This window comes from Staurois parvus, unplaced genomic scaffold, assembly GCF_062004578.1.
Source record: "Staurois parvus isolate SC_StPar_1 unplaced genomic scaffold, SC_StPar_1.0 ptg000006l, whole genome shotgun sequence".
NCBI classification, from domain to species: Eukaryota; Metazoa; Chordata; class Amphibia; order Anura; family Ranidae; genus Staurois; species Staurois parvus.
In genome coordinates, this window is record NW_028317802.1 from 8,442,411 (window position 1) to 8,456,051 (window position 13,641).

General features: G+C 41.0%; 1 protein-coding gene across 1 annotated transcript in view; it reads left to right on the plus strand.

Moving 5' to 3' along the window:
- The window catches only part of FCHSD1 (FCH and double SH3 domains 1), a 129,159-nt gene that overhangs the window by 50,019 nt on the left and 65,499 nt on the right, over nt 1–13,641 (plus strand). Inside the window, exons 4-7 of the mRNA XM_089653676.1 lie at nt 1,043–1,116; nt 7,723–7,867; nt 8,855–8,991; nt 13,538–13,601. Of these exons, the coding sequence (XP_089509802.1) occupies nt 1,043–1,116; nt 7,723–7,867; nt 8,855–8,991; nt 13,538–13,601 (420 nt within the window). The remainder of the gene's footprint in view (nt 1–1,042; nt 1,117–7,722; nt 7,868–8,854; nt 8,992–13,537; nt 13,602–13,641) is intronic.

A 13,641-nucleotide genomic window follows, 5' to 3' on the forward strand; every position in this document is an offset into this window, starting at 1 on the left:
TCATCTGATCTACAGTATATTCAGATAAATAGGCAGCTGAAATTAAAGAGCTCCACTTCCAAGCCTTTATTGGTCATTGAAGTTACCAATTACATAAAATGACCAAAAGGGGAGCTTGGAATCTGGGGCTAATGTTCTTTTCAAGAACTGTTTTGGACTGCCAATAAATCTGAATTACTTTTGAGACGTGGCTTCAACCGACCATAACATCTACTTGTGTTTGATTTATGGGAGTAGAGCCTGTTCACAGAACATTTTAATGCTTTTATACCTGTATGACTGTTGGAACCAAAGAGCCCCAATTTCCTTCATTTAATGGAATTTTTTGACCCTGGGTTTTTATGTTTAATTTAGAGGAACATATTAATCAAGAAACAACTGACGACAATGCAGCACAGTGGGGGTTTTTTTTTCCCTCTTTCTTTCTTGATCACTGCTTGGAAAATTAAGATCTGCAGAAACCTGATCTGCTGGACATCCTTGAATGATAGGGCAAATGATAGCTGAGCAGATGCAAGTAATTTCTGTATTCCTGTAGGTTTACTTACGTGTATGTGTTAAACATAAAAACAAAAACTCCAGATGTTCCAAATGCTGCTGGCCAACGAAAGGTCTATGGTGTTTTTTTTAAGTTTAACAGAGCATCTTGCTGATCTTACCACTGAAGTGGAACACTCTCTGGTTCAATGGTTTGTTCTGTAACAATGAATTCAAATGGGATTGAGCTTATTTTCAGATTTAGAGGACTTCCAGTCATTATAATATTCTGTTAAGATGCACAGACGTAGTTCTGCAGGTCATGGGTGACTTGTGTTCCTGTGTGAACTATGTTACTGGCAGTCAACACATCCTATTTGAATTGAATCAATATTTGTATAACCAGTGCTGACCTCTGAGGCCACTGGCACAGATCGGATGTGTAGTGGAATATGTATGCCTTGTGTTTGAGTGCAGAATGTGGCAGACCAATGTTAGGACAGAGTGTTCCAGTAAATATCAGGAGTAGACAGACCATCTGTAAACATATTTTTCTGACCTTCAGGCTCTACAGAGACTTGCAAGTCAATACCTTAAGAGAGACTGGCATCGTGGGAAGAATGAGACTCGGGAATGCAGGTATGTGGGCCAGCTATAAATTTTCTGGTAAGCATTTGACTCTGGGCCCCCAACTGTGTTGCCTAAGAAATAATCATCGGTTCATAAGCACAGAACAAAACCTCAAAGCTGAAGTGTGGCCAAAAAACTGTATTTGGGGCATTAGCTAGGTACCTCCCTAATGAACTTGGCCAAACTGGTGGCTGCTGCTTTTTGTTTTTTTTTTTTTCCCTTCCCTCTTCCTTGAAAAATGTTACTTATTGGTACAAAGCTACTGAAGTTAATACATTTTTGCCTGCACTTCAGTTATGTATACTTTGAAAATTTAAGGGCCAAGTTAATGTCAAAATACAACACTATAATTAAAAAAAAAAAATTCTTACCCCTTTCACATTTCATGCCTCTTGGCATAATCTAGCCTAGACCCAGCCAGTTTCTTACCTTCCTCGTTATCGATGGCCCCCCTCTAGTGTTTACTTTGGAGCAGAATATTTTTTCCAGTGCTGGCTGCTCCTACATAGTAACCCATTGAATTTGTGGACATGTACAGCTCAGTTCTAGTCTACAGGGAGTTACCCTGCAGGAGAAGACTTCGGGTCAGTGTGACAGGGTCAATGGTGAAGGTTCCAAGTTGGATCAGATTAGAGGTGTTGGCTTTTTTGTAAATGTTTACTTTTGAGGTGATATTTACAGTTGTGTGAAACTCACAACCAAAAATGTAATATATTGCAGCTCGCCAATCCTTAAATGTGGTGACTGCTTTAGTTTTCTTTTTGGCTTTTCTCTTTTATGTTGACCTGATGATTTGGCCACAAACAGTTCTGTCTTAGGGTGACTCCACTCTTCTACTGGTGGAGCAATAGAGCTACCCTTGGCAGGCAACATTGTCAACCTGAAAATAGGGTAGTGTTTGACTAACAGATTAAAGTGGAGTTCCAGCTGTTTTTGTGTTGATTAAAAGTCAGCAGCTACAAAAACTGTAGCTGCTGACTTTTAATAAACACACATTTTACCTGTCCTGGAGTTCAGCCGTTCTTTTGTGGGTTTTTTTTTTTTTTTCCCCCCCTCCTCTCACCCGTGCTGTCCCTTCTCCCCTTCTTTCCTCCATTGCGCCAGCATCTCAACTGTGTGCACCAAGCTGTGACAGCTTGTGGCTTCACAGCCAGGTACCCACTGCGCATGTGCAAGTCACGCTGCACTTCCTGATTGGTCCGGCATCTCCTGGGACCTGTGACAGTTCCCAAGAAACTAAGGGAGGTAGAAGGGGGCCGAACTTTCAGCTCATTTCACCGCGGCAAAGTGAGGTGGGATCAGGTACCTGTCAACCAGGTACCTGCTCCCCCTCTGCCCCCAAAAGGTGCCAAATATGGCAGTGGCGGGGGGGGGGGGGCAAATAAGCAGAGCTTCCTCTTTTTAGTGGAACTCTGCTTTAAAGTTGAACGCCACTACAACCTTTTAAGCAGTTGCAGCAAAAGTTTTTTTTTTTTTTTTCAGAAATTTAATAAAAGCTGACCATTTTGTAGGCACTCCTGTCCAGTGGTAAATGGTTTGTCACAGCCCTAACTATCACTCTTTTGCTGAACAGCATGGTCTGATGAAGGAAGTTGAAGTTTAACAAGTGAAAATAAAGGGAAAGCCTAAAAAGAAAACTAATGCAGCCACAGCATCTAAGAATTGATAAGCTGCAATATGTTTGTTTAATATCACTTTTATTTTGTCTTTAGTACAAATCTCCCGCACATTGCTCATATCTGTTACTGTATCGCACAAAGCTATAAATCTTCAATTGGCAAGCAACATTTTTGAGGAGAGAATAGATGCCCTTATTAGTAAGCTCCTGTTCCTTTACTGTCCAATCACTTTTCAATGCTTGTATAACTTTCATTGCATTGAAGGAGAAATGGTCAGGGCCGTGGTAACTGGCATGGGTGTCTGGATTATAAAAATTGGTTGATCTGTTTTCTGGTCCAGTTGGGCCTTACCATAAATGGGGTTAAATATACTCAATACCTTTTTTAGTAGTTAAACATAGTTTGTAGTTTGGTATTTTATAAAATATTTATTTGGGCTGTCTTGCTTGTAAAGATGTATGCACTTGGCAGCAGACGGTGGCATAATTCAGCAGTAAATAGATGCTTTGTGCTTAGGCCAACAGATAAATTTGGCTAACACCGATCCTGTAATGACAATCAGTCATAACACTAGTGAAAGCAGCAGAGGAAATTTTTTATATGTTGTGTAAAGAGAAGACAGAAGAATACAGAGCTGCTGGTTTCAATTAAGGTTTCGCAAGAGTGATGAATCATGCGTCACTACTTGTGTGTGTTCTTATCTCAGTAATTCTTTATACGATAGATGGAGATTCTTTTGAGGTTAAATCTAAAACTCCAAGTTTTAAGCTGTGCAAGTTTTGCCCTTTGCTGATGAACTGGATGAAATTCACTATGTTGGTGGTTCTGTCTGCCCGCCCCCCTTTTTTTTTTTTTTTTTTTTTCCCTTAAACCTCTTGATTTAAAAATTTGAAGGAGCTGGGTGGAAAAGCTTTAAGCAAATGGCAACTGTATCCAATTAAATATAGATAGTAAGATGTATCAGTGGGTAAAAATAATTCCAGTTAAAGATACATATACATACTGTGTGTGTGTGTGTGTAATTTCACTGGTCACTTTAATAGGTACACCTGTTCAATTGCTTGGTAATACAAATTGCTAATTTTTCAATTACATGGCAGTAAATTAATGCATTTAGGCATCTAGACGTGGTGAAAACTACTTGCTGAAGTTCAAATTGAGCATCAGAATGGGATTTAAGTGATTTTGAACATGGCATGGTTGTTGGTGCCAGACGGGCTGATCTGAGTATTTCAAGAACTGCTGATCTACTAGGATTTTCACGCACAACCATCTCTAGGGTTTACAGAGAATGGTCCAAAAAAGAGAAAATATCCAGTGAGCGGCTGTTGTGTGGCTGAAAATGCCTTGAAGTCAGAAGAAAATGGGCATACTGGTTTGAGATGATAGAAAGGGAACAGTAACTCAAATAACCACTTGTTACAACAAAGGTATGCAGAATGCCATCTCTGAATGCACAACACATTGAAGCTTGAAGCAGATGGGCTACAGCAGCAGAAGAACACACCGGATGCACTCCGTTAAGAACGGGAAACTGAGGCTAGAGTTCACATAGGCTCACCAAAATTGGACTATAGAAGAGTGGATTAATGTTGCGTGTTCTGAGTCTTGATTTCAGCTGCAACATTCAGATGGTAGGGTCAGAATTTGGTGTATACCTGAAAGCATGGACCCATGCTGCCTTGTATCCACAGTTCATGGATATGCACAGGGCTGTCTTTAAGGAGGGGTTAAAGGGGCAGCTTCCCTGGGCCCAAAGCAGCTACCCCATACTTGCTAATGGTCCTGGTTTACATTCCTTTGTCCTGAACTGTGCATTCATATGTAAATAGCAGCAATATGACCTTCATATGTAAATACCAAGATTGTGCTACCAAGGATCCCATAGAGGCAACTGATAATTACTTAAATAAAATATTATGAAATCTCTATCTGCAGCTGGGCCACACGGTGGAGTCTGCTGTCATCTATGAAATGTGCTCTTCCGCTGTGGTTTTGTATCGTAAGCTGCCAAGACATATAAAACTGGGGCTAAAACAGAAACTAAGAAGCAGTGAAGTTTTTAGTTGGCAGCACATGGTCCCTAGAGGATTTACAGTTGTAATAGAACACATTATAGGTTCTGAAGATTTAGGGAAAAGCCAATGGATAAAAAGTAATTCAAGTGTTACTAAACCCACAACAGTAAAATCAGTCTGTATATACAGTAAAGCATGCTTGTTATACTCACTGTGGAACCTAAGGGGTTAATCCTCTGCATTGTGTAAAAAGGCTGTTTGATCCTGACTTCTCTGATCCTCTCCCTTTTCCAGTGTCTCCCTCTTATCTCCTGGTAAGACATATAGTGTAGACACTCTGCACATGCTCAGTTTAGTGTATTGCTAGATCATTTTTTTTTTTTTTTTTACTTTCTTGGGAGAGTACATGTGATCAGCACAGGGCCAATCGGCACTGTCCAGACAGGTCAGGGGCTCTATATCCTCAGAGCAAACAAATCTCCTCCTACAAGCTTTTAACCTGTGCTCTGCTGGACACTGATAGAAGTCACAAGACTGCTATATACTGATGAGGAGAAAAGGTATTTAGCAGTTTACATTTACTAAAATAATTGCACTTCCATGTTGTGTGTACTGTGGAAGACCAGGTTTAGTGAATGCAGGGTCCTGGGTTTAGTAATACTTTAAAGATCCCCACTAAACACTCTCCACCTTTACAGTATGGTATTTACAAATTGTGGTTCAGAAAAGCAACCCTTTCTGTGACAACACTGCTCTATACGTTCATTTCTCTAATGGTCGGGACATATGAGAGAACATTAGGAAAAATACAAATAGGACTGCCTCTTCTGCTAATGTAAAGGCTTAATATGCTACCCTGCTAAAGTAGAAGCTTTTGAGGTAAAATTGGCTATCAGTGTAGTATAGTGAAGCGTTCGCACAGGAATAAGCCTAAGATATTTTATTGGTTATAGTTTTCTATGTACACTAAGGCCTAGTTCACACTGGCATTAAAGGCAGGCATTTTTGAGGGGTGTTTTTGACCCTCAAACACCTATGCAAATGATACTATGGACAGCACAGTGCTGTTTCCTTCTCAAAACATGAAGCGTTAGCATCGCTTCAAAATTGAAGCCTCCTGTCAAGTCTGGAGGAGTTTGAAGCTTTTTTTACACCTCCCATTCAAGTCTGTGGTGACGCTCCGCAAATGTGCTGGCAGGTGTTTGCAGGGGTGTTGCGGTGCGTTAATAACATTCCTTTATTATAGGCATTTGTGCTGATGTCTTAATGCTTAAAAACACTTCTTAAACATTCGAAGCTCAGTTTTGAAGAGTTTTTTATAACACTTGTAAAACGCCTAACACCCATACTAATACTATAGGAGCATATAAGAGTTAGAAATTTAGTCAAGTGTGAACAAGCCCTAAAGATAACCATTGAAGAACTATAGTGGCTGGCATTGCTGCCCATACCTTCATAAACTGCTAGTTGCTTGGTTGTCATGATGCATTACCAGCGCTTTTTAAATCCTTGACCTGGAACAAGTAGAGACAAGGAATTTTTACATTAATTTACACCATGCATGTTTTGTGTCGCACATCCAGGCAACAAGCATTTTTCTCTAGTCCTCTTCCAGGATGGCACACCTGAGAGATGACTAGCTCCAGCTGACGGGAAATGCAATCAAAAATTGACAAATTCCTTGCCCTTTCTTACTCTCCTCAGTATTTGGTGTTTCTCTGCAGCAAAATGTTTGAGTTTTTTTTTTTAGTTTAGACCGAAGGCCTGGGGCTGGAAGATCCACCCTGGGGGGTTAAACAGCTGAGCCAGAGAGGACAGGCTGTAACCAGCATTACTTACTCACTCCAGGGGTCCCAGTGCATTGGAGCTTCCCAGGCACTGAGGAGGTGTGCCTGGCATTCCAGAGACGAGTGTCCTTCCTCCAAGGCAGCAGGGAGGCATGTCCAGGAGAGGACCGGACCGTAAGGTGGCTTCTCGTGGGTATGGGACCGCTGGCCATCATGTGGATCGCACAGCTCGCCCCTGTAGGGTGAGCAGGGTGGCTGCGGTGGAGTACGCTGCTGACCCTAAGAATGAAAGGGAAAAGTTTTCATTTTTCAGATGTCAGAAGGTGTTTGCTGACCTATTTGAATAGCGTAAGTCACCTTTTGATTTTGCTTAGTGGCCTGTGGAAGGGACAGCAGGCATCTAAACGGACTAGATGGATCAGACAAGCCATCTCCTTGGCTTATGAGCAGTCAGGGGTTTCGGTTCCTTTACACCTGAGGGCTCACTCTACTAGATCACTGGCAACCTCATGGGTGGAGAGGGCCAAAGCATCGATTGAACAGATCTGCCGAGCAGCCATATGGACAAGCCAGGACACCTTCATGAGACAATACAGGGTAGAGCTGTTGTCACCACAGGACCTGGCGTTCAGCAGAAAAGTATTACAGGCAGTAGTCCCACCCTAATGTAGGCCTGAGTTCCTTGCTTATCGTCTCAAGTGTGCCATTCTGGAAGATGACTAGAGAAAAGTATCAGTTACACTTGACGGTAACTGTTTCTGGGAAATCTTTCAGGACGGCAGGCCTCCTCCCCACCCATAACTGGTGTTTGCTAAATTGAGTCAGAATACCTTTTCGTGCACCGGGGTGCAGGAATACTCTTGCACAAACTGAGGAAGGGAGGAAAGGGCAGTGAATTTAAATGGTCAATTTTTGATTGTTTCCTGGGAGGTGGAGCTAGTCTTCTCTCAGGTGTGCTGTCCTGGAAGATTTCCCATAAACGGTTACCGGTAAGTGTAACTGGTACTTTGTAAGAGTCAGTCTGCACTTCTCATGACAGGGTTACTTCAACAGCTTCTCCCTTTTTATTTAAAAAAAAAAAAAAAAAAAAAATTCTGTTTTTTTTTTTTTTTCTTGAAGCCAAAAATAAATTTGTATAGTTTCTTTTTTTTTTTTTTATTACACCTATACTTTTGTTTCTCTTCTGTGTAGGAGTGTTTTTTCTGTATGGAAGTCTATGATGGAGGGGACTGTTTTTATCGGACAGACACGAGTCACTGCAGCTGACAATTTTAGGAATGTCACTGTTGAAGCAGCTAAAACTGTTCGAACTGCTAAGGAGCACCTCCTGAAGAAGGTAAAAACAAAAATATTGCATATCTTTTTATCTCTAAGTGAATAACGTCTTCAGAGCTAAGCCATGTCATCTGTTGAATAACGATCGCATTTTTTTATTTTTATTTTTTTTATCCCTGTCAGGACTTATAACATAAAGTGCATTCTTCCTTCCCCTTCCTGCAAGAGGAAGAAAACCTTTTATAGTATATGGTTCCCTAATACTTTAATACAAGAAGAGAAACATTTATCACCTATGGTGAGGGAGACACCGCATGACTGACACCAACACCCATTTATTTTATAGTATGTCCAGGCAAATGTTCTGGTTTAGGATAATTTTTATATGTCAGCAGTTACTTAGACTTTTCTTAGATGGACAAGTTTCTTTTATCCTTTTCCTCTTTGGTGTATATCCAGGGGCGGACTGACCATTTGGAAACTCGGGCACTGCCCGAGGTCAGTAAGGGGCCCCATGAGATGCCCCTGGTACCTTTTTTTTTAATAGGCTTTTTTGAGTTTGAGCAAGGACACGGGGGCCCCATGAGTTGTCAGTCCGCCCGTGTTTATCTCTCTGTGTATCAAACCTAGGCTATTTGCTCACTAAGCAATGAAGTAGGAATAGCTGCTTTAGAGATTGCACCGATCCGCTGGCAGACTGTGTTCACCAGTCAGTGCTGCAGTGCATTTCAGAGGATATGGAAGTTGCACATCTGTGGACATGGTGTTCAATCAAGTGCATTACATTGTACATTTCTCCCTGCTTTACTATAGAAGTGCATTGGGCATGTCCTATGTTTCAGCCTTTTTTTAACCCCTGGGGGGCTTTCTGGGTTGTTCAGGGATGTCTTGGCAAAATGCCTAAACAGAGCCCTACTTGTGTAGATGCTGCTGCATTATCTAAAAGTATTAGTTTTTAGAATGGAGTGCCTTGACTGAAAAAAGCTTGATACTGCAACAAGTAAGGTTTCCTGTGCATAGCTTCTAATATGTATTGTGGTGATTGCAGAGTATTGAGCAGCTTGTGAAAGTACAGAATGAACTACTGGAAACTGTGAAAGAAGTCAGCAAAACCAAGAAACGCTATGTCCAAATGGAACACGTCAGCGAGGTGGCTAAAGAGAAGGCAGCTGACACTGAAGCCAGGTGAGACCTTTTAGACATTGGAAAGGAATATTGGGGTATATAAGTTCTTGGGCTGACAACTGGGCAAATTGGGTAGCTACAGTCCAACCAACCATGCCTCCATATTTGTATGGTAGTGTCTTGGGGGTCTCAGTTTTGTTGAGCAATGTCTAATATACCATAATGGCTCTGGTGGATATTAGTGTTACTAAGCTCAGGAGCCTGCATTCACTATATCTGGTCTCCCACAGTACACAGAACATGGAAATCAATTATTTTAGTACATATAAACTACTAAATACCTTTTCCCATAAGCAGTTAGAGCAGTCTTGTGACGTCTATCAGTGTTCAGCAGAGCACTGGTTACAGCTTGTAGGAGAAATTTTTTCATTTTGCTCTAGGAGGATGCAGAACCCTGATCTGTCTGTACAGTGCTGATTGGCCCTGTGCTGATCACATCTACTCTCCCAAGAAAAAGAAAACCTCTCTAGCAATACACACGAAACTGAGCTTGTGCAGAGTGTCTCCATTCCATACGTCTTATCAGGGGATAAGAGGGGGATACTGGAAGTAGGAGGGGATAAGAGGGGGATATTGGAAGTAGGAGAGGATCAGAGAAGTCAGGATCAAACCGCATTTTTACACAATACAGATTAACCCCTTAGGTTCCACGGTGAGTATAACAAGCATGCTTTTTCTGCATATAAATACTGATTTTACTGTTGTGGGTTTAGTAACACTTTTAAGCGCTAGATCATCCAGCCTTTTTGATCCTTCCCTTTTCTGTACAGGAAATTGATCCCTGCAGAATGTGTGAGCCATATCATATCACTTCAGAGATGAGAAGGGAAGTTGCTGTGTGTCAGTTATCCAAGCAAACAGAGGCAGCTATCAGACATTTGAGGGGGGTATTTGTATATTCAGAGTGGACCCATCATTCACTCTTATGAAGCAACACTGCAGAAGTCAAGGCACACTATTAATCTGCGTTTTAAAATATGTATGTATATAAAAATTGGAGCAGGTAACTCCTGTTATATTGCAAATCTTGTCTGTTGGGGATCTCCATTTCCTCAAATTAAACCTGTCCAAAACCGAGCTCCTGGTCTTCCCCCGTGCCCCCCCCCCCCCATCCTCTCCATCACTACTAACAACGCCACCATCACTCCCACCCCACATGCCAAAGTCCTGGGTGTCACCCTGGACTCAAACCTTTCCTTCCTACCTCACGTCCAATTACTATCAAGATCATGCAGGCTCCACCTCCGCAACATCTCCAAGATACGTACATTCCTCACCCCAGACACTGCTAAATAACTCGTACACTCCCTCATCTCACGCCTGGACTACTGCAACTCCCTTCTCACTGGCCTACCCAAACAAACACTATCCCCACTCCAGTCTATCCTGAACTCAGCGGCAAGACTCATCCACCTCACCAACTGCTCCACATCCACCACCCCCCTCTGCCAATCCCTTCACTGACTCCCGATTGCCCAGCGCATCAAATTCAAACTGCTAACTCTGACCTACAAAGCCATTCAGAATGCCGCCCCAAACTACCTAACCGACCTGATACCCAAATACCACCCTACCCGTGCCCTTCGCTCCTCACAGGACCTCCTACTCTCTAGCTCCCTGGTCTCCTCCTCCCACGCCCGATTGCAGGATTTCTCCAGGACTTCCCCCATCCTCTGGAACTCCCTACCCCAATCCATCTGACTGTCACCTACCCTCCTCACCTTCAGGCGCACCCTGAAAACCCACCTCTTCAGGGAAGCCTACCTCACCTTCACCTAACAACTGACCTCCACCACTCCATCCCCCACAGCCATTTCCTCCTGTACCACTTTCCCCTCCCTCCTAGATTGTAAGCTCGAAAGAGCAGGGCCCTCGCACCCCTCGTGTATTGTATTGTTATTGTCTTGTCTCATGTTCTGTCCCCCTTGCTATTGTACAGCGCTGAGCAAACCCTTTGGCGCTATATAAATACTGTATTATAATAATAATAATCTAGTTAACGGTGGGCTCCCATAATTCCACCCCTATAAAACATCCAAAAACAAATGAGAACAAGATCTCCAAGTTGCAAAAATTCTTTCTTTACTTCAAGTGTATCTTCATAAAACAATTAGCGCGACTGTGCAGTTTCAAGCAAAACACTGCCCATCAAGCTACAATTGTAATGCTACACATCATAAGATCACTATGTATACCTAAACACAGTGTGTGGTTGCACATGTGCATCTCATCTGTAACACTATAGCAATACTCTTAGTAGGAAATACCTTGTTGTATAACTAAATAAAAATAATCAAATTTACATGTTACAGCATATAATAATCAACATACTGTGATTCCAAACTATACAAAAACTGAAAAATGAATTAAACATCACCATAAATCCAAACCAGATACTAGAAATTCATAATTTCACACCAGCCATTCCATTTTGCTTTTCATAGGTCTAAAAGAAATGAACATAAATATTATTATACTAAGTTTCAAAATTAAATACAAATCATAATCCCTATTCAAATCAAAAGGGTGCAAAGCATTAAGCTGATTAATTCACCACACCTCCCTTTGTTTTAAGAATTCTGTCTCCACCTCTCCCAGTAAATATTTTTTTTTTTTTCCCCTTCCAAGATCATACATTTTAAATCTGTGTCTTGATGATCGTATTCCATAAAATTTGAACTGGCAAACCTGGATGTTTAGCACAAATGGAGGAGCAATGTTGCAATATGTGATCCTTGATGATTCTCCCCCCCCCCAAAACAAATTAATTTACATTGCATGCACAGCATAAGATGTTTGACATGCATGTAATTCCTTAATGGTATAGTTACAACCATTACCGTGATGGACAAAAAATTCCCCCTTTCTCCTCAAACTACTATATGCAGTTGAGACAAGGGTAACATCCATTTCTCTTACTGTCCAAAAAAGTTCTTGCCTCCAATTTTATTTCCTTTCTGAAATCTGAATGTACCAATACATCTTATTGCTTTATTCCTGCAGTAAGCTTTTAAAGGTACTTGTTGAAAATAATGTCAGGATACAACCGTTGTTTTTTTTCTATGGTTTTTTTTGGGGGGGGTTTATATAATTTTAAAAATATCTTCACTATGACTATGGTACTGCACAGAGAAAGGTAGGCTTTTTTTATTTTCCTGTCTTATTTCTGATACAGGTTCCCTGTTCATACTGGGGATTCAACTTCTCAAGTTCCTGCTGTATAAGATGTTCCGGGTAACCTCTATTTCTAAATTTCTGGCACATCTAACCCAATCTTTTACTACATCTCTCTTGGTCACTCACAATACGCTTGACTCTGCATAATTGACCGCGTACAATCGATCTAAAACGTGGGTGTGTGAAAAATATCAAATTATATATGTGTGTGTGTGTATATATATATATATATATATATATATATATATATATATATATATATGTGTATGTATGTGTGTGTGTATGTATGTATGTATATATATATATATATATGTATGTATGTGTGTATATATATATATATATATATATATATATATATATATATATATATATATATATTGGGCAGTCTATATTGCATAGTCTCTACTACTCCTTAGAATGCAGAGTCCATTCACAGATCCTGTCTCAGGCTTTTTCTGAGAAGTGGAGCAACATGCCTAAAGGAACATCTACATGTAATACATAGATCTTTAAATGGAGAATTGCAAGCTATATGTATAAGGACACTTTATTCATATCTTATTGCGTAGATAAAACATTAAGACTACATTTCTCCTTAAAGCTACCATATATAGATGAAATTGGATACAAAACCTATTAAAAAGGATACAAACCTATTGCACTTATTACTACAGTTACTTGTATAGCGCCGTCAATATTCTCAGCACTTTACATATATATTGTACATTCACATCAGTCCTTAACCCTCAAGGGGCGTACAATCTAAAGTCCCAAATTCACATTCATACATACACATATTAGGGCCACTTTAGACAGGATCCAGTTAACCTACCAGCATGTCTATGGAGTGTGGGAGGAAACCTGAGTACCCGGAGGAAACCCACAAAGGCACAGGGAGAACATGCAGACTCCAGGCAGGTGGTGCCATGGTTGGAATTCGAACAAACGACCCTAGTACTGCCAGGCGAAAATGTTAACCATTTAGCCATTGTGCTTACCCCACTGATGTACTGTTCTCCAAAGTGTATAGCATACAGGCTGTTTTTTATAGGTGCAAAGGGCACCAGTGTTGCAGGTTTTTTTTTTTTTTATTGATCATGGTTTCTGCGGCAAGCCGGAAGGCAGAGCATTCACTTGCTTTGTACACAGTGCCTGGGAGATCACCTAGTATGCAGAGATGGTGTATAGTGGGTGAACAAATGAACATCCAGAGGTATTTGTTCTCTACTGTATAACAATTCCCTTTTTTTTCCCCCTGTATCCACCTTCAGACCAGATATGTTGATTAGTTGTGGTAATCAAACAGATCCAGTGACTATGAATTGGGTGGGATAGGAATATAGAAACTGAAATCTTTGTTTATCTTCAGGTTAAAGAAGAGTGATCATAGCATCTTTCATTCCAAAGCCAGCCTGCAAAAGCTCAGTGCCAAGGTATGAATAATATCACAACCAGAAATAGTTTCCTGGCAGT